Raw genomic sequence first — 21,459 nt, 5'->3', positions numbered from 1 at the left:
AAAGTGATCCACATGTCCCAGGACATGGGGACAGTGGTGACTTGTGGATCGTGGTAGGAGTTGTGTACCCTTGCCCTACCGACGATGCCGTACACAAGGCGGTCGTAGCACAACCACTGTTGGCAATATGTTTGGACTAAAGAACGATGTCCTCTGGATTAGTGAACCTAAGTTGTAACCAAGACAGAAAATTCCTAACATGACAGCATGTAGGTCCTGGGACTGTCACGGAATAGCGACGTTTTCTTAATTTCTGACAAAGATAAGATTAAGTTCGTCTTGGTGAGACTTCATATTGCAGACATTTACATATGACTTTCATATGACTATATGTTTCACTAATACTGACATCGGTAAGGATGGATCTGCATGGAACTAGTCCCCATCTACTTGTTGTTTGTTTGTTTGTCTGAAAGTGGCGCTAAGGAAGAAACAAACACAGTTTTATAGCTCGTGTGCTGTTGTTACGTGCCTTGGGTGAACTGATTAGCGAAAGCTGGTTGGGAAAAAAGAGTTTTGTGAATGTTCATCTGTCTGTCTGTTAACCACCGTTGAAATGATGGCGGACACTGCACTGTCAAGCCGCAGGTGTTTCCCCGACACCAAACGAAGTTGCACGTGATGCCGGTGTCGGCTGAATACGCCGAACACAGGCCACAGTTCACGTGACGTGTCAACGTTCTCAAACACGTACAAAACATCCATCCGGGCAAGGTCTATCACAACAAGCTCCCGTCGGTCAAAATTCAACAGAAAACCATATTTGAGCATGAAGGTCTCGTCTTTTCTACACTCTTTCACAGGGAAATGACACAAAGGGCGACAACCGTTGACAGCCCTGACACAGACGTGATCTGGGTGATTATAGCATGTAGTCAGTCTTAGTATCCATGTTTTACCAGCTCCTTCTACAAGACCGCTCGTGTCAGCCGCTTCGGCTAATGAGATACCGGCTTCGAATACTGGCAAGCCGTACAGATGGACCTTGAGGTTACAGGTTGCTTCCACCTGCCAGTACCGCTGACCAAATCCTCGGAGACTGGACGACGCAAGGGCGCCTGGGTAGATCTTCAATCGTGGAGGACGATGGCGGGAGGTCTTCAATGGCGAGACATACCCGGATGTGGAGTCAAGTGACGTTATTCCACCATCGTACCGAAAGACATCTGGAAGTGGAAACTGTCCACTTCCATATGCTGTTGGAAAACAGAAAATAGAAACAATATAATGCGGAAAATTTCTTTAGTTCGTTATACTGTATTAACTGAAAGACGTTTACAGCTTATTTCACCATTGTTCGTCAAGCCATTTAGCACTGCCGCCAGGACGTGATGAAGTATATCGCGGCCCTGAATTTGAATTGATGTTACATGACATCAGTAGAGGAACGTTATCCACGACATCAGTTCGAAAGCGGGTTCTTACATGATGTCATCTCTCGCTTATAATCGCTTCCGGTAGAGAAGGGAGATAACCCAGGACTGCTTGGGAAACGGTATGTATTTGGTGTTTTCAAAATGCAAGGAGAAGACGGGCGTTGATCACTGACACGTGCCCAGGGAACGTTGTCTCCCCTCTGCGTGTGTTTTAATAGCACGACTTTCCCATCATCCACTGGTTTAGGTGAGTTCTGGTTGACAAGTCTTCCATCTTCCGCTAGGTGGCAGCACCAGGTGTTGACACAGGCCTGCTCAATAACCAGATTTGGGCCTGCATTAAAGACAGACAGATGAGAAAGTATTCGGCGTGGATGTTTCAGTATTTCTGATCGATAGTGCCGTTCAAATACGTAATGTTCGTATGTCTGGTCAGGCAATAAATGACAGTTTTTCATCACATACTACCCTGAAACCTATACAGGACTGAACCCTGAATGTTGCCTCCAGTGTTCTGCTGAACTATATACGAACTCCTCAAACCTTCAGAAGTTGCTCCGATATAATCTTTCACAACATAAATGTTACTCACTTGTACATGATGGTAGTATCTGAAGCGAGTCGTCTAGCTTCCGGTCCATCCGTAGTGACTATCTCTATTCACAATATGGAAGCCTGACCTCAAGATTATTATAACGTGGGTGAAAATGTTGAACTTCGCGCCTTTTTATGCTAGGATACAGCAACATCTGAAAGGGAAATTGTATCCATAAGGGGAACCGAATGTCAAAGACATAGCATTATCAGTATTTACAATACACTACGGGTATATCGAACTCAGGGGATACTGTAGCTACAGTACACTACGCGCATATCGAACTATGAGGATTTTGTACTTTCAATACACTACGGTATATCGAACTGAGTGGAAACTTTATCTACTGTATACTACGCGTGTATCAAACTATGAGATTTTGTATTTACAATACACTACGGTATATTGAACTGAGTGGAAACTGTATCTACAGTTCACTATCGAACTCAGGGCACTCTATTTACAATACACTACGGCTATATCGAACTCAGGGTATTCTACTTACAATACACTTCAGGTATATCGAACTTACAGGATGCTGTAGTTACACTACAGGTATATCGAACTAAGGGCATACTGTATTTACAATACAGTATGGGTATATCGAACTGAGATTGAACTGTATTTAGAACGCACTGCTGGTACATCGAACTCATAGGATACTGTATTTATAGTACACTATGGGTATAGCGGAAGCAAGTGAACAACAATTTTCGTGATAAATTAACATATTTCGTCACGTGAAACATACAAGTGGTCGGGACTGAAGAAAGTCTGTTATAAGCGTGTTTGCTATAAGCATAGTTTGTTGTGTATAGTGAACGGGGACATGTATTGCTATCTACCCTAAGCTCCGTGTGCATGCTAAAATATTGATGACTACCGCCCTACATCCATCAACCATCAGCTATGCATAATATCATAAGTTGTTCACTGGTCACGAGGGGTCATGGGTTGATGTACCCTCGATGTTTGTTTTTGTTCCCTGGGCAGGGTTGATTTCCCCTCGATGTTTGTTGATGTTCCCTGAGCACATCAACCCATGGTCCCCGAGGGACCAGTGGACAACATTTTTATCTTACTGAACACCTTAACCGCTTGGGTGCCACAGGGACACATACTGTCCTTCAAGAGTACAGGGAACATAAACCTCAGGGAACATAACCAAACATCGAGGGTACCTCAACCCATGGTCTCCCGTGACTTGTGAACAATGTATTAATCCTACCGAACACCTCAATGTCAATTTTATACTGTTTGAAACATGGGTATCGGATCTTACACATTAGCCAACCTATGTGAATCAAGCGATTCGAATCTTGCATTTTTCCCCCGTTGGTATTGTCTTAGTAAAGTCACGGCGATGTAACTCCCTTGGGCTACATTTGAACGTTTAGTCAAACTTTATACCTAGGAAAGCGAATCAAATGTCTTCGTAGCCATCGTCAGATTTTGCGGACAACACAAGAAAAACAGACTTAGAGTTATCTCCCATCCATCAATTTCCATTCTCAAAACATTGGTAATTTCCGTGCATAATGCGTTATTCAATGTTATTTGAGACAAAAATACCGAATGAGTTCTTACAGACAGCGGGGTGTATTGCAATGCAATACACGGGGTGTATTGAAAATAATAAATATAAGAGCGCTCAGCCAATCAGACAGCGACATTTATGTGTGAGATAAGATAAAATAATTTGTTCACTGGCTCAATACGTTTACAATACCCAGGTTAAGGGTATCGGGACAACAAATAGCAAACTAAAAAGAAATACCTTGCAATGATTTCATAATTCATAAGAAGTTCTTCTTCTCTCATTTACAATGAAAATGAAAAAAACATGCAACAATACACAGATAATCAGAATTATTCTTATTACTTACATTGTATATTTATGTACAAACGATCCCTTAATCAAGGGAAGAGTCCTTGCAATATCCTGTGTACTAGTGTTAGCGGAGCAGCCATTTTGAGAAAAATTAGTCATCGGTAGTGATGTCATACGTCAGCATTGTTGTACATATTAGGCAATGTTGAGGTGAAGGTCGGTTGAACGAAAGTAACACGATCGTCCTATATTTCTGATTACACTTTCACTCTGATGATGCATAATTTTGCATTGAGATATTTTTCATGAAACTAATTTCAGTATCTACACTGAAATGTACATGCGCACACATTTGGAGGATTTTTTTAATGTTTGAAGCACAAAGATTTAAGGTACAAATCTTTTTGTAGCCATTGCTTGATTTTGCCTACAAGAAAAACGGATTTAGAGTTCTCCCTTCTGTCAATTTGCATTGCAAAACATCGGTAATTTCCGCACATCATACGGAATTTTATTCGAAATAGAGAATTACCACGAAGTACCGAATGAGTTGCCTCTGGCAACGGGGTACATCGCAATGTACCTCTCCTGTAATATATTGAAATATTCGTAACTACTCATCTCTTTCCGTAACTTACAACTTACGTTGTTCACTGATCGCGAACTGCCATTTTGCAGACGACACAGGTTAAACAGATTTAGAGTTATCTCCCTTCCATCGATTTTCAATCGCAAAACATCGGTAATTTCCGTGATTGATGCGTGATTCAATGTTATTCGAGATAAAAAAAAGTACTACCATGAAGCACCAGAAAAGTTCGGAATTCCCAGAGGTGTACGTTGAATTAATACATCGCCTGTAAGCGGGGTACATTGAAAATAGTGGAACAGCGCTTAGCCAAACAGAAAGCGACATTCATGTGTGAGGTAAGGTAAGAAGACTCTTACCCCTCGCGTACGCCATCAATTCCAAGAATCGTGGCAAACCAATCAAATCGCGCGTAGTAAAACGCATTTCAAAACATGTAAATGGCGGAATCGTGGAACTTTATAACTTCGCTAAACTATACAAAGAGCATTTTATACATAAACTTTGATCTAAAGGATGAACAACTTTCAACACTGAAAAATAATTGCAAAGGGAATGGCCGTATTGCTGATTTGGTCATGGTATGTAGGACATTCTAAGAGTCGTGTTTGAACATGAGTTATCTTTCCTTGATAATTTGTACTAGACTATTTTCATCTCCATGCCCGTTTGCGCTTACACAGTACCCAGTCGTAAACATGGCCACGAGAGGGGTACCAGACGCCATTCGGATTGCCGGAATCACACGAGTAGTTACGAATGATTCCGAAAAGCGTTATCCACTTTTGACACGTGCTCAGCAAGCACTTTGTTTTAATGCCAATAAGGACGAAGAGCCGTCTTGAACAAAGCGACCAATACAATACGACTCTTTTGGTTTCAAGAATCGCCCGAGCGCCTGCCTACTGTAAACATGGGGCATATCTCGAAACTAAAACCACTGTCTATGTTGTAGAGGCGACTACATGGAGAACTGGGAGTTGTTGTTATGGTTGCAGTAGTAGTAGTAGTAGTAGTAGTAGTAGTAGTAGTAGTAGTAGTAGTAGTAGAGGTGGCCGCCGTTTTGTATATGCCAGTAATCACCGACGGCCACTAAATTCGCGCAGTAATACAAATAGTTACTTTGTGTGCAAGGAGATAGACATCAACGTCATGGACACTGTGTGTAGTGATTATCAACGAATCGTCCTGAAGTGGAGTGTTAAACAAACACCCTCCACTATATCTGTGTACAGACGATTGTCACTCAGGAGTGGAGATCTGCAGCGTCTAGTACTATCAAACCGGAATGTTCTTATACCTGCACTCCACTTTCAACAAGGCAAGGCTTTACTGGAGAAACTCGGTTCGCTTTTAAATCAAATTTGGAGCTTTTATAATTTCGTCATATACCACTGATTTTCCAACAAAATGTGTTTATATTCATTTACCATAACCGTGTTATTAAGATTGCTTTAAAAAATACATACTGTGTTGAAAAAGGTCTGTAACATGATTATAATTGCGCCTTTGAATAACTTTGAGTAACCAATCCAGTATGTACTGAAGTCAAGGTAAATGGTTTACGTCCCATCAGAAATGTTAACAGTGGAAGTCGTGGGCCTAGATTTTCGAAGCTCTCTTAACGCTAAGATGGCACTTACGACTATCTTAGCGCATAGAGAGGTTTGAAAATCTAGGCTCTGGCGGTAAGTCTAGTCGCGGTACACCAGTGTTGGATAGCATGAGCTACTATAACATCACATTGTTTCGTTGTTTAAGCACCTTTGGGTTGTTTTTTGTTGTTGTTGTTGTTGTTTGGTTTTTGGTCTTTTTGGTTTTTGTTTTGTACTGTTGTTTTGTTTTGTTTTTTGTTTTGTTTTTTGTTTTTGTTTTTGTTTTTGTTTTTTTGGGGGGGTTGTTATTTTTGGTTAAGTAATTAGCATCGCCTTCTTTCATCGTTCAAATAATATCACCGTGTTTCATAGGTTGAGTAACCTCGCCTTGTTTCAGGATTTAAGTAACATCATATTGTTTCATCGTTTAAGTAACATTAGCTTGTTTCCTTGTTTAAGTGACATCAACTTGCTTCACTGTTCAAGTAACATCACTTTGTTTTATCACCAACAAAGTACAGGTTCATTTTATTACTTATAAAAGAATTAGTATAAAGGGGATTTGAGAACCGACCCAACAAAGGTCCTTTGCATGACATACAAAACAAATATATTATGACGCAAATTTGAGAGCGGACCCCACAAATATGGGTTCCTGTCATAGCGAAGAACCACTACTTCTCTAAGTGAATTGTTAGTTCATACAAAGACGACTGGCGACCATTATCTTTCAACCCAAAGCCAGAGACTATAGCTATTCATCATAGACTATATCGAACAACAGTAGAATATTGATTGTGTGAAAGCAGTAGTCGAAAGACTCGGATCTTGAACAATATCAGGGGAACGAAAGGAAATAACAAATGATAATATGCCTCAGCATGAGGGCGACATTTCGGTGTAGATTCTTACAAAATAAATTCTGATCGACACTTACAAAATAAAAACAAATGTTTGCTATAAATCTGTTTTTATTGTCCATATTTTCTCCGAAATTCCAACACAGCTCCCGACACTCCAATCCTGTGAATGGCCACCTGCACCCCCAATGACCACTCAAGCACACGACCGACGCGACCTCAAATGTTGCATTACAATGTCGGACTCGGTGTAGGCCGCAAATACCACTGTTGCCAGTGACCACCGTCGGCTTCTCTTCACGCACGACATGGGGGTATTGACTGGTCTGTGTTCCCGATGTCCTCCCGCTTGATAATAAACTATGAGCACTGTGGGCTGAGTACATTCACTATATTTCACACGATCTGTAGCCAAAAAAGATAAGAGAAAACCGCCATATGTCTCGAGCTTGGTCTGACGGATGGTCTCTGGTCTGACGGATATATTGACGCTACAAGTGCGTGAGCTGTTTGTACTGTAACCGAGGAGGGGAAGAGGAGGCGGGGTAGAGGTACGTAAACTCCGGCATGGTCAGCGATCCAGTCATGTTGCTGTGGTGGAAAAAGTCGACCCACGTTGGTGTTACACCTTCACATCCGCAGTTTTATTTAGAAAGGAGCATCATTGAATCTGGTCCAAGTCCCACAAACTGATCTTGTTGGGATGGTACGATCTCCTTAATGCTACTATTATCGCAAGTCTATCTTAAAGTAAGGAAGTTGCGATCACCTTAACGCTACGATTGTCGCACGTCTATCTTAAAGCAGGGATGTTACGAGCACCTTAACGCTACGATTGTCGCAATTCTATCTTCAAGTAGGGATGTTACGATCACCTTAACGCTACGATTGTTGCAAGTCTGTCTTAAAGTAGGGAAGTTGCGATCACTTTAACGCTACGATTGTCGCACGTCTATCTTAAAGTAGGGAAGTTACGAGCACCTTAACGCTACGATTGTCGCAATTCTATCTTAAAGTAGGGAAGTTGCGATCACCTTAACGCTACGATTGTCGCAATTCTATCTTAAAGTAGGGAAGTTGCGATCACCTTAACGCTACGATTGTCGCAATTCTATCTTAAAGTAGGGAAGTTGCGATCACCTTAACGCTACGATTGTCGCACGTCTATCTTAAAGTAGGGAAGTTACGATCACCTTAACGCTACGATTGTCACACGTCTATCTTAAAGTAGGGAAGTTGCGATCACCTTAACGCTACGATTGTCGCAATTCTATCTTAAAGTAGGGAAGTTGCGATCACCTTAACGCTACGATTGTCGCACGTCTATCTTAAAGTAGGGAAGTTACGATCACCTTAACGCTACGATTGTCGCACGTCCATCTTAAAGTAGGGAAGTTACGATCACCTTAACGCTACGATTGTCGCAAGTCTGTCTTACAGTAGGGAACTTACGATCACTTTAAAGCTACGATTGTCGTAAGTCAGTGCTACAGTAGGGGAGTTACGATCGGCTGAGCTTAAGATGGCTAAGCTCAGCATCGCTTTGTGGAACCATTGTGGAATCATCAGTTTGGATACTTGCACTTGAGACAATGTATCATCTCATTCACAAATGAGTCGATCCAGTTTGTCGCCTCTTTCATTACCAATAGGCTCGTTAGACTAACCTTTCGGCTCTGAATACAGAAACCAATAATTTCTCTTAAATTGAGCAGGAGTCCCAAAAAGACGAGAAATTCAGAACTTGAGGAAATCTGGACGTCCTTCATTTTGAACTTCAGCACTGGACAGAAGGAAAAGATTTTGTTTCAGTATAAGGCCACTGGCCAAAAATACATTAATACACATGAAATTGATATGCATCATGCTGGATTTTTGTTTGTTTGTTTGTTTTTGGTTTTTTTGGGTTGGTTTTTTTTGTTTGTTTGGTTGGTTGGTTGGGGTTTTTTTGGTAACAATGCTTGAAACTGTTGAAGACAAACACACAAATTCTGCAGAGCAGTTTTTTCCAGTTCATTGTAACAGAGCTTTTAGTATGGTCAGTACATATGGCTTTTGTAAATAGAATGGCTTTATATGTCCAGCTCTCTGCTTCTCCAATCATGGCATTATGTTGCTCCGGTTGTCAATTGTGTTTTCTTTGTATGCTATGTTATCTCATTGTTTTTATTAGTATATATATATACAAGTTCTGGATTTTATGCATCATTCCTGCTTGACAACGGTACAAGAATATGTACCAAAACGTCGCAATCACGCAATAAAGAAGTTGTTATCCATACAATTTGTCCTATTTGTACACCTCAACTTCTAAAATGCCACTCAAACAAGGCTTCATATGTGTCATCTTTAATTCACTGTCTGCTGGGCACTTTAACAGCACATGGGGCCCGTCTTTGATGACATGGGCGCCATTGTACAAAAACCTTAGCGCTGATACTACCTTAAGCCCGTGTGACGGTCACCTTAGCGCTAAGATCTCTTTGTGCAACGGACACCACAAATGTCATTTTTCTTGCATGTACAGACTGGTGTGAACTTTTGTTCTTACATGTGCAGTGCTATTAAAACGCTAAGGGAATCGTAACTTCCATACTTAGAATAGACTAATCCTAGAATAATCCTGTAGATTGACCCACAAGCTGAAGAACACACGGTGGATTGTGGGATTCTAATGCACTGCAGTCACCTGCGTTTTTAACGAGTATCTTAACGAGTATCTTAATACTGAACGGACGGAGACAAAAATCATTTTTTGCTGACGACCACATGTTGACCACGAGCTTCAATCATAACGAAATATAGTTCGTAGTCAAGGGGGTTGACAAGCTACATATGAGTATCCTACTGACATACTGTCGTGAATTTGGGAAATAAAGGAGAAATGTTTCATGGTTTCACAACTAAACCAATTATCTCATATGGAATTAAACAGTTTAAACAGGTTATTGGTTTGGGTCTCACAAAGTAAGCCACGATAGCTCTTATCGAGAAGGACAAACAAATTGTTGATCTTTAGCGGGAGTCTAGATACAGGTTTGAACGTCCCATGGCAGAGTTTTAGTAAGGCAGGAAAGTGACTTTACCAAGGAACCGGATCACGCTTGCAGTAGCGGATATCTGCTTGTCTAACACCTGACAGGCTGATCTACTCATAGCGTCTTCGGTGACGGCAGCCTGTCACTTACCTGTGTGTCGTCGCTGTGATGTCGTGGCAATCAGATAGCCCGTGTGCTATGCCGTCCATGTCTCAGCGACGCCTGGCTAGCCGCTCGCTGGGAAAGACAGTGTTCTGTGTTATTCGATCCCCTCGCTGTCAGTCTCGTGATCGGATCTTTATAGATCGATAGCAACCAATCACCTGTATCGATCGAGCGGGCGGGCAGTGGCAGTGGATTACACTTCTGACAGGGACGAAGGGACTAGTGTGTGTGATAGAGGGAGGGTATGGGGAAGGTAGTGCAGTGGTATACGTAGTCTGTCTTGGGTACTTGTTTGGAAGGCAGGGGTGGTAGAGGGATGGTAGGGGAGGTACTGAAGGGGTAGTCAGTCTTGGGTACTTGTTTTTAAGGCAGAGGGTCGTGCAGTGGTAGTCTGTCCTGTGGGTACTTGTTAGGAAGGGAGGGGTCGTAAAGGAATGGTAGGAAGAAGTAGTGCAGTGGCAGTCTGCCTTGGGCACTTGTTTGGAAGGCAGGGGTGGTACGGGGAAGGTAGTGCAGTGGTAGTCTGTCTTATGGGTACTTGTTTGGAAGGCAGGGATAGTCGAGGGATGATAGGGGGAGGTAGTGCAGTGGTAATCTGTCCTGTGGGCACTTGTTAGGAAGGGAGGGGTCGTAAAGGAATGGTAGGAAGAAGTAGTGCAGTGGCAGTCTGCCTTGGACACTTGTTTGGAAGGCAGGGGTGGTATGGGGAAGGTAGTGCAGTGGTAGTCTGTCTTATGGGTACTTGTTTGGAAGGCAGGGATAGTCGAGGGATGATGGGGGAGGTAGTGCAGTGGTAGTCTGTCCTATGGTTACTTGTTTGGGAGGCAGGGATAGTAGAGGGATGATAGGGGGAAGGTAGTGCGATATGCTAAACCCGCTCACTAACTTCCATAAAGACACAAAAGTACAACCCCATATCTTTTTATAGCGATAAATATGTGCTTTTTAAATTGTTTGTTGTTGTTGCTGCTGCTGATGATGATGCTGCTGATGTTCAGTACGTGCATATACCACCACTGACAAGATTCGCATGAAGAAACATTGAGCTTTGCCATGCCGCCTGATCCCTTACTTGTCCGCCTGGCGGTAACAGCCAATGTGTAAAACCAATAACTCACAAACTGGCAGCTAGTTTGACACATGAGACAAAGGCCAAGACCTGACGTCAGCCCTACTGCCCTGTATTCTGTTCAGGGCAAAACCCGTCTGGAATAACGTAGAATATAGGCAACACATGTATTACAGTAATAAACGAACGCACCTTATATATGTCAACTGTCATCGATCCAATATACTGTGAACATTCTACTGTGAAGAGCAGCACTGTATACAAACGCCTCACATAGCGCTACATTAAGCACTAAACGCTAAATAAGGAGTCTCTATGTCCCATTGAACGCCGGTCCTTGTACTCTATTGTGTATACGTTCGCACAGGGTATACATCACGACACAAGATCAAGATTATTAATCATATTCATTTATCATTCATAAATTTTGAACTAGAGTCAAACCAGATCGTGGATCGTATGTACTAGTATATATATGTAGGGGTTTGTTGAGGGTATGTAACCAGGGCCAGCAGAAGTATATACGAGTATATCTGTAGAGGTTTCCTGAGGGTGTGTAGTCAGGAGTGGTATACACGAGTATACATGTACAGGCTGTTGAGGGTATGCAGTCAGTAGTGGTACACACGAGCGTATATGTAGAGGCTGTTAAGGGTATGTAGTCAGGAGTGGTATACACGACTATATATGTAGAGGCTTTTGACGGTATGTAGTCTGGAGCGGTACACACGAGTATATATGTAGAGGCTTTTGGCGGTATGTAGTCTGGAGTGGTACACACGAGTGTATAAGTAGAGGCTGTTGAGGGTATGTATTCAGGAGTGGTACACGCGAGTGTATAAGTAGAGGCTGTCGAGGGTATGTAGTCAGGAGTGGTACACACGAGTGTATATGTAGAGGCTGTTGAGGGTATGTAGTCAGGAGTGGAACACGTGAGTATATATGTAGAGGCTGTTGAGGGTATGTAGTCAGGAGTGGCACACACGAGTGTATATGTAGAGGCTGTTGAGGGTATGTAGTCAGGAGTGGCACACACGAGTATATATGTAGAGGCTGTTGAGGGTATGTAGTCAGGAGTGGCACACACGACTATGTATGTAGAGGCTGTTGGGGGTATGTAGTCAGGAGTGGTACACACGAGTAGGCTGTTGGGGGTATCTAGTCAGGAGTGGTACACACGAATATATATGTAGAAGCTGTTGGGGATATGTAGTCAGGAGTGGTACACACGAGTGTATATGTAGAGGCTGTTGAGGGTATGTAGTCAGGAGTGGTACACACGAGTAGGCTGTCGAGGGTATGTAGTCAGGAGTGGTACACACGACTATATATGTAGAGGCTTTTGACGGTATGTAGTCTGGAGTGGTACACACAAGTGTATAAGTAGAGGCTGTTGAGGGTATGTAGTCAGGAGTGATACACACGAGTGTATATGTAGAGGCTGTTGAGGGTATGTAGTCAGGAGTGGAACACACGAGTGTATATGTAGAGGCTGTTGAGGGTATGTAGTCAGGAGTGGCACGCGCGAGTGTATATGTAGAGGCTGTTGAGGGTATGTAGTCAGGAGTGGTACACACGAGTAGGCTGTCCAGGGTATGTAGTCAGGAGTGGTACACACGAGTATATATGTAGAGGCTGTTGAGGGTATGTAGTCAGGAGTGGTACACACGACTACATATGTAGAGGCTGTTGAGGGTATGTAGTCAGGAGTGGTACACGCGAGTGTATATTAGAGGCTTTTGACGGTATATAGTCAGGAGAGGCACGCGCGAGTATATATGTAGAGGCTTTTGACGGTATGTAGTCAGGAGAGGCACACGCGAGTGTATATGTAGAGGCTGTTGAGGGTATGTAGTCAGGAGAGGCACACGCGAGTGTATATGTAGAGGCTGTTGAGGGTATGTAGTCAGGAGAGGCACACACGAGTATATATGTAGAGGTTTGGGATTGTTGAAGGGAGTAACCAGGGTCAGGGGAGATATGCAGGGTTTGGGGTGAGGTTAGGGTTTAGCGTTGCGGTCAGGGTATGGCACCCTTTCTGGTGGTTAGGGAGCTGAGATATCATTAGAGGCAAGCTGCCCTTAACGGTCCTTGAAGGGGTCGGATTCGCATAAAAAAGCGCGGGCCGGGGGGTGATACGTCATTTTCTGAAGACCCGTTGCCATACGCCACAAAGTAGAAGCAATATATAGGATCGTGTTACCTCCGTCCGTCACTGTTACTTCATTTCCAGACATGGTTAGATATCCTTGGATATGAAATGTCTGTATTTGCCATGCGATGCGTTGGGGCATCGATCTCTCACAGATAGAGGCCAGATCATCGTGATGTGGAATCAGTTTAATTCTTCCCTTACACGCACGCACGCGCACACACACACACAGCCTTCTCACGTCCTTGACACTAAATTTATTAATTTCCTCACGTGACGCCACTGTTGTCTCTATAATTGTGTTTCTTTTTGCAATACATCTCTTAACCCCGAGTCCAGTAACACACCTGGGCAGAGATGAAAAAAAAATTTGATATATTGAAAATTTAACGATGAAGTGTTTGCGGCGAGTTTGATTGTTGAATGCAAGTCGTTCTGTTTTTCACAAGGCAGAGTCGAACAGTACAAAATAACATTAACATACTCGTGTTCAGCCATGTCTGATTGTGTAGCCCCTGGAAACGTCAGTTCAGAAATCATTCGGCTATTAAAAGGGCATACTTAACGTATCGTGTCATTAAAGAAACGAGTAGTTACGAATGTTAAAATGGATCTTCCATGCACGGATGTCAGTTTTAGCGGTCTTCGTTTTCGGCGTACATTGGAGTTGTCTAACCTTTCTTCCGGTTAAATGTTGATGAAGTTTAAGGCGCATTATCATCATCAAAGCTGTCACATTTTCCCGATTGTCTGGCCTGTTATACAATGAATCCCGCGGCGGAAGCTCAAGTTGTGGAGGATGTACACGGAGACGGACGCTGGATGAGCTTGGTACGTGATGCACGTGAGAATCGCGAGCTAGATGCGACAGGAAATGACTGTCGCAGTGCCGGCTGCGACACGGGCAGGATGACAGGTGCCCGTCCCACCGGCTTTACTGGAGGATGAATTAATTATTGCTGATGCTTTTATTGCCAAAACATGTTACACAGAAGTAAAATTGTGTATAGCAAATATTTAAGAGGAAACAACTATTTCTTAACAATAGTTTCAGACACTAAATTAAAACATTTTCAACTCGTCTCATGTGAAGTGTACAGCCTAAAGTGATAAATGTGTCATCCTTCACTTGTGCATGTAGGAAGCAGCAAACCTGTCAGAGCAAACAAAGAAAAAATGTTTTTGTCATGAAACTGTGCCTCTCACAACCATCTTTGACATCATAAAACAAGATGTTACATTTTCAGATCCATTTCTGCCGTGGATATCAGTTTTGAAGACTACATTAAAGATCACCTACAACCATAAATAAAACACAGTTATCAGTTATTCATGATATGTAAAATGCATTGCTGATTAAGGAAAAACAAGTAAACAAAATTATCAGTGAATAAAGCACAAATCAAAAGTGCAGTATTTTGTACTTGAGTTTACCTCCCTGGAAACGAAGCAGCTGCTATACGGAGCCCAGTCAGAGATGGTTGTGACTTTTCATTGGCTACTGGTTCATTTGCCGATATGCTTAGCCAGCTCTTTGTTATGGCTTATAAGCCCCTATATGTGTTGATTTCAAGTTGTATGTGGTCAGTGATTGAAGTTGTGCATTGCATATTGTCGTCAGCAGACAGTTTGGCAGACATATAGGCGTCAGTAAAGCAGATATTAAGTCTTCTCTGTGACAAAGTCTGCTTATCACAATCAACATGTTTTTGGGTTTTTTTAATGTAATGAGAAGATAATGTACTTGTGTGTGTGTACACAACCAAGATTACACTCCTGCTTGTGACGTCATACTTCGGACTGGCATACTGTTTCAAGCTCCACGAACATATGCTCTATGCATGCATAGCACAGCATAGCTGTTGAAACTACTTTTTCCCCCAGTGTTTGGGGGAAATTAGTGAATCGTTTGAACTCGGATTTCACAGGTTTTTTTTTTTTATTGCGGAATTTTGGGGGTTTTTTCATCGCGTTTTGGTGGGGTTTTTTTCAACTTTATAGGTTGAATTGACATTTTTCATAATTTGTTTCAGTAAGTACTTACCGAAAGGTATCAGAAACTGGAAAGTTGTGTTTTATGTTGCATGTGACAGGGACACTGTCAAGCTACTTTCAATGTTGTCCAGTGCTTGCCATGTTAACAGCACAATTTGACACAATTTCAACAACAGCATAGCCCATGTTATATATACTGGAACAAATGCACTTGCTTAGCTTCCTATGGATGCAGTGAAAGATTTATTATCGTTTACATATGATATAGTTATAACTTGCCTGAAATCAATAATTGAAACTTCAAGGCAAACAGCTTGCCATGTATGGAATGTTAACAATTGCATTGTACTTTGAAAACTGTTGTATGCAATGTGGCCGAACTGGTTTTAATCACAAGTGGCATGTATGTTTTTGCATAGGTCTGAGTTCAGTCTGGAAATAAGCTGTAGAGTATTCGTAAACAGCACTTCAATGGCCATAACTTACTGGGTTTCACTTGAAGTAATATTAATTTAAGAGTTAATTTAATTCCTCAACATTTTTTATTTTAATATTGAAGACTAAAAATGTAATTTTTTTTTTACATGGCAGCTACCCTGAAGGTTGATCAGTAGTATTCTTGAAAGAAATGCATGGCATTGACAGAGATTGGGAAAGAGAACCTTGACAAGGGGCCATTTTCAGGATTATTAACCATTTTCTGAATTTAGAATGTGCCACTGCCCTTGTATTAATAGTATACTTCAAATTTTTAATGGGCCATTTTTAATGGGCCATTTTTCATTCTAATGTGCAAAATGGACCATGGCCCATGCCTTTCCCAATCCCTGCATTGATGATCGCTCCTGGATACAGTATGGCATGGTTTTACTGTAGGACATTAGTGATCACTCCTGGACACAGTGGGCCTTGGTTTTACTGTGGAATATCAGTGATCACTCCTGGATACAGCGGGGCCAGGTTTTATTGTGGAATATCAGTGATCACTCCTGGATATAGCAGGGCTAGGTTTTACTGTTGGACATTAGTGATCACTCCTGGATACTGCAGGACTTGGTTTTACAGTAGGCCATCAGTGATCACTCCTGGACAAAGTGGGGCTTGGTTTTACTGTGGAATATCAGTGATCACTCCTGGACACAGCAGGGCTTGGTTTTACAGTCGGTCATCAGTGATCACTCCTGGATACAGCATTGTTAGTTTTACTGTATGACATCAGTGATCGCTCCTGGACACAGTGGGGCTTGGTTTTACTGTAAGACATTAGTGATCTCTCCTGGACACAGTGGGGCTTGGTTTTACTGTAGGACATAAGTGATCGCTCCTGGACACAGTGGGGCTTGGTTTTACTGTAGGGCATTAGTGATCACTCCTGGACACAGTGGGGCTTGGTTTTACAGTAGGACATCAGTGATCGCTCCTGGACACAGTGGGGCTTGGTTTTACAGTGATCGCTCCTGGACACAGCAGGGCTTGGTTTTACTGTAGAACATTAGTGATCACTCCTGGACACAGTGGGGCTTGGCTTTACTGTGGAATATCAGTGATCACTCCTGGACACAGCAGGGCTTGGTTTTACTGTATGAGATTGGTGATCACTCCTGGGTACAGTTTAAAGACATGCTGTGTTTCTTTGTGCAGCACAAGCGGTTCCTGCTTGAGGCCAAAGAGAGAGAGCCAGAGGTTGTGTTCATCGGAGACTCTCTGATCGCCCAACTGCAACATATGCCGGTAAGTAGGCACCATTGGTCAGTTTGCATCAATGTCAATGTTATCATTGGTATCAAAGTATCTAACAATGTCTCTGCAATCTCAGCAATGTTCCATGCAATAGCCAAAGCCTGTAAATATACCACTCACAATTTGCCAAGGATCAGATCACGGGTTCAACAGAAAACTATTATGTAGGGTCAGATTTGGTTTAAATATCTGATCCTATTGCTAAGAGTGATCCAAGTTTAAAGTATATCACTGCATCGTGTGGATCTCATACCTGCTGTTGACAGGTGATATTTATTTGCTCGCGACTTGTTCCATGATTTGCGAAAAGATTGACTGATGCCATGAAAGTGATTTTTATGGTTAATGGTATATCAAGTGCATGAGGTTAAAAGAAACGGTCTGTTTGCCTGAAGTAGGGTTTCAGGTTGTTATTTATGCAGTTTTAAATGGATACAATTGCAAATCATAAATCTATGTTTAAGTGAAGTTGTGAATTTTTCTGATTCTTATGAAAGTGTGAGTAGTATAATTGATACCAGAACAGTAGAGTGACTGATATTGCGTCAGAATTTATGTCCTTTTAATAAAAAAATTCTCATCTCAGCCAAACTGGCCTACCCCTTTGCATACGCACCAGCATCCACCTGACACAGTATATGTTGTTACTTATCATTCTCCCAATTTTCGCCCAACAGATGATAGGTTAATCTGATTCTATGACAGGCTGACAGTCTAGGTTTGTGACGTCACATGCATGCCTGTAGTGTCTGTTTTGTCTGATGTGTGTCTGTTGCATCTAATATATCTGTTGCTTTTGATGTGGGACTGATTTTTGTCTGATGCATGACATGTATCTGTTTTGTCAGATGCGTGTCTGTTTTGTCTAATATGTGTCTGTTGCTTTGATTGTGTGTGTTGCGTCTCGTGTGTGTCTGTTTTATCTGATGTGTGTTTCATCTAATTTTATCTGAGGTGTGTTTGATGCATCTGATGTGTGTCTGTTTTGTCTGAGGTGTGTCTGTTCTATCGGATGTGTGTTTTATCGGATGTGTGTCTGTTTTGTCTGAGGTGTGTCCATTGCATCTGATAAACACCTGATGTTGACTTTCAGATTTGGCAGCAGATGTTTGAGCCTCTCCACTGTCTCAACTTTGGTATTGGTGCCGACCAAACTCAGCACGTGTTGTGGCGTGTCCAAAATGGAGAACTGGACAACATGGAGCCCAAGGTGCGTGGTCTTCCTACCAGTTCTGTCCTACAGTAAAACCTAGCCCTGCTCCAGGAGTGATCACTAATGTCCTACAGTAAAAACCATGCTTATGTGATAGATAGTAAATGGTCTTTCATTCCTGTGCTTTCGTCCAGTAATTTTCCTCTCATCCCTGTGACTTTTGTCTGGTAAATGTACCCACATTCCTGTCCTCTCATCCAGTATATGTCCTCATGGTTCTGTCCTTTCATCCAGTAAATGTCCTCTCACTCCTGTCGTCTCCTCCAGTTAATGTCCTCTTGTTCCTGTCCTCTCATCATGTAAATGTTCTCTCAGTCCTGTCTTCTCATCCAACCTCCTTAATAACCTGTTGTGTACAGCCTTTTTGTCAAGATGTTGTACCTTGTTTCAGGTCTGTTGGACCATGTTTCAGCTGTATTCATGTTTCAGGTGAACCATAGTTCATTTCTGTTAAACCATGTTTCAGTTTGCTGAACCATGTTACAGGTCCATTGAACCATGTCTCAAGTGTGTGTTGAACTGTGTCTCAAGCATGTGTTGAACCATGTCTCAAGTGTGTGTTGAACCACGTTTCGGGTGTTTGTTGAACCATGTTTCAGTTTGTTGAACCATGTTTCAGGTGGTAGTGTTGCTGGTTGGTACCAACAACCACAGCCACAGTAGAGAGCAGATAGTTGGTGGAATCCTAGAGATTGTGTCTGCCATACAGGCCAAGCAGCCACAGGCCCAAGTCGTTGTTATGGTGAGTTGGTTAACTTTTTTACTTACCTTACCATAGGTCTTTTGCATATTACCTCAAGCCTCGCGTAGTAGGAGATCTGACGGAGTTGAATTGCTATTCAATCTTGAATGGCTACCTCGCAATCGACTACTGTCATGATACGGAAGTATCTGAATCTCCCCACTGCCCATGCGCGCAGACTGCACGAGAACTACACTTTTACTTCAAGCGTCATCTGATCGAGACGTGTTTGGGTTGCTAGATTTATTTTTCCAGCAAATAAAGTTTGACTATACTACGCTTTTGCACTGATTCCTTTCAGGTTCTTAGTGTGTGGTATGTATATTTTTCAATCTTTGTGTTGACTATAACGCATATTTTCGTTATTGTACACTTGTCGGCTACCTCGTAACAGACAGCATGTCTCCTATTTTTGTTGTTGCCTCCATAATTTTTACCGGTTTCTTTTGTCAGTGGATTGTTTTTATTGATAGTTATGTCCGCGGTATTTAAGCTTTGTATTACTTAGCGTGGTATTTAATGTAAATTTTGCTGTCATTTTTGAAGTGGCAGCTATTTCACTTGTCTGTTGCAAGCATGCTGCTGCACTTGTGAGTGGAGCAGTCCATTACTTGGTAAGGGGTATTTTTTCTTTATCCTTATTATCACATTTATATTTCGGTCTATTACAGTAGTTGTGCATAACACGTCACTTCTATGAGGTTTGCAATGGCGTGAAGTCCAGCAAGTACCCGCATCCTTACTGTCCAGACTGTGCTAAGGTATCCTGCACCCTTCTGCAGCGGTGTGCAGCATGTTTGGGATTGTCAATTTCTGAGTTCAAGGCGTTCTCGGCAGTGGTTAGGAAGAGGAAGACTCAGAACATGCAGAAGATGTCACATTCTCCTGCATCCTCTTCTGGATCAAGATTATCTCTACCCTATACTCCGGAGATGCAAACAGCGCTGCAGATACCTGGAGCGGTGTCGGATACTTCTGCTCGGGCGGAGCCGACGCTGAGACAGACTCTAACGACACTTCTGATGCCGACACCGACACCGACACCTATGCCGTTACCGACGCCAACGCCTGTGCAGATTCCTACATCAACGCCGACGTCTTCCACCCAGACGGCAGGTTGGGTGGATTTGTCGAGGCCAGACGCCCTGGTTGCACCCAGAGGTCAATGGATACTGCGAGCGCTACTTGTACCTGCCTCATCGGTGACGGCAGGTGTATCTCAGGAACAGACGGCGCCTTCGACTAGGGCTCCTCCGCTGATCCCGGACGTTATAGAGGCGATGCCGAGAGAGGAGCGCATCCGATGACCAGTGCCGGCCTCTGTGAGCACATCTCAAGCTACAGCTACGCCGGGCTTAGAGAAGTCGCTCCCACCATCCCCGGCAGAGGGAAGGGGAAGCGCGCCTATTCAAGACATTGAGGGTGTCACCTGTCACGACTGGGGCCTCCCACTCCCAGTCGTGCCAGTTTTCCCGGACACGAGTAGGTGGGAGACTGTGCATCTTTTGGGGGAATTGGTCCATCCTTAAGATCCTTATGCTACCGGAATCCTAAAGAAGGACTACATACTACCAATCATACAGCCTCTACCATTGACATCTCAGCCATCGACATGGGTGTATCCAGAGGCGCAGCGTCAGTTGCTGGAGGACAACATCGAGGTGTTATTAAGGAAGTGTGCCATCGAGGAAGTGTGGGACCCACGCCTCTCGCCAGTGTTCTACTCTCCGGTCTTCCTCATTCCCAAGAAAGACTCCGACAAGCTATGCATGATCTACAACATTCGACGTTCAACAACCGTTATTTGATGGAGCCTCCTCACTTCAAGATGGTGTCTCGGGAACAGCTGCGCCTCAAGTTGGTCCCAAGAACGTGGCTGTGCAGTCTTGACATACAGAATGCATAGCTGCACGTCCCAATCTACCCTGTGCACACAAGGTTTGTATTCGAGGGTCGACATTACCAGTGGCGGGTCCAACCGTTTGGCATTTCCATGGCCCCTTGGCCATTTACCAGAATCACGATGCCTATCAGTCGATTTCTACATCTCAGGCAGATAGAGTTCAACCCATACATAGACGATTGCTTACTCAACCAGTTCGAACCTCAGTTGTTATGCAGACAGCTAGACTTTGTCATCCGTCTCCTAGAGCAGTTAGGGTGGTTAATCAACCGGGAAAAGTTGCAGTTGCATCCCATGCAGTTGGTGTTTATCAAGGGAAGGTTCCGGACACAGTACGACCATGATCGAATCCCTTTTGACCGAAGGGAGCAGATTTCCCGGTTCGTAGCGAGGGGACTGTCAGAGCTGTTACTTTTCAGGGAGTGGCTGTCTCTGTTGGGCCTACTGACGTCGGTGCAGAACTTAACATGCAGGGCGTGTCTGATGCTACGTCCATTACAAAGGTACCTCCTCCCGTACATACAGGCAGACGATGTTACAATGCACCTGTTGCTTCCGGTACATCTGCACCAATACCTGCGCTGGTGGATGATCGA

General features: G+C 43.1%; 2 protein-coding genes across 3 annotated transcripts in view; one reads left to right on the top strand and one right to left on the bottom strand.

The window, feature by feature from the left end:
• Positions 1-486: 486 nt before the first annotated feature.
• Positions 487-10,064, bottom strand: LOC137279852 (uncharacterized). The gene is made up of 4 exons (XM_067811843.1): positions 10,035-10,064; positions 1,969-2,056; positions 1,426-1,710; positions 487-1,196 (listed from the first exon to the last, which is right to left on the bottom strand). The coding sequence occupies exons 2-4, from the start codon at positions 2,015-2,017 to the stop codon at positions 487-489; spliced, it is 1,044 nt and encodes a 347-aa protein (XP_067667944.1). The 5' UTR covers positions 2,018-2,056; positions 10,035-10,064.
• A 3,871-nt stretch (positions 10,065-13,935) lies between these two features.
• LOC137292843 (platelet-activating factor acetylhydrolase IB subunit alpha1-like) overlaps positions 13,936-21,459 on the top strand; it is a 32,822-nt gene continuing 25,298 nt past the window's right edge. The window contains exons 1-4 of one of the 2 annotated variants that reach the window (XM_067823863.1): positions 13,936-14,101; positions 16,907-16,996; positions 18,099-18,215; positions 18,838-18,960. In XM_067823863.1, coding sequence (XP_067679964.1) covers positions 14,036-14,101; positions 16,907-16,996; positions 18,099-18,215; positions 18,838-18,960 — 396 coding nt within the window. In that variant the 5' untranslated portion in view covers positions 13,936-14,035. The remainder of the gene's footprint in view (positions 14,102-16,906; positions 16,997-18,098; positions 18,216-18,837; positions 18,961-21,459) is intronic. The other variant, XM_067823864.1, reaches the window with a different exon arrangement.

The sequence above is a fragment of the Haliotis asinina genome, chromosome 1, assembly GCF_037392515.1.
Source record: "Haliotis asinina isolate JCU_RB_2024 chromosome 1, JCU_Hal_asi_v2, whole genome shotgun sequence".
NCBI lineage: Eukaryota > Metazoa > Mollusca > Gastropoda > Lepetellida > Haliotidae > Haliotis > Haliotis asinina.
Note: the sequence above shows the minus strand (reverse complement) of the source record. Positions and strands in the feature narration are given on the sequence as shown.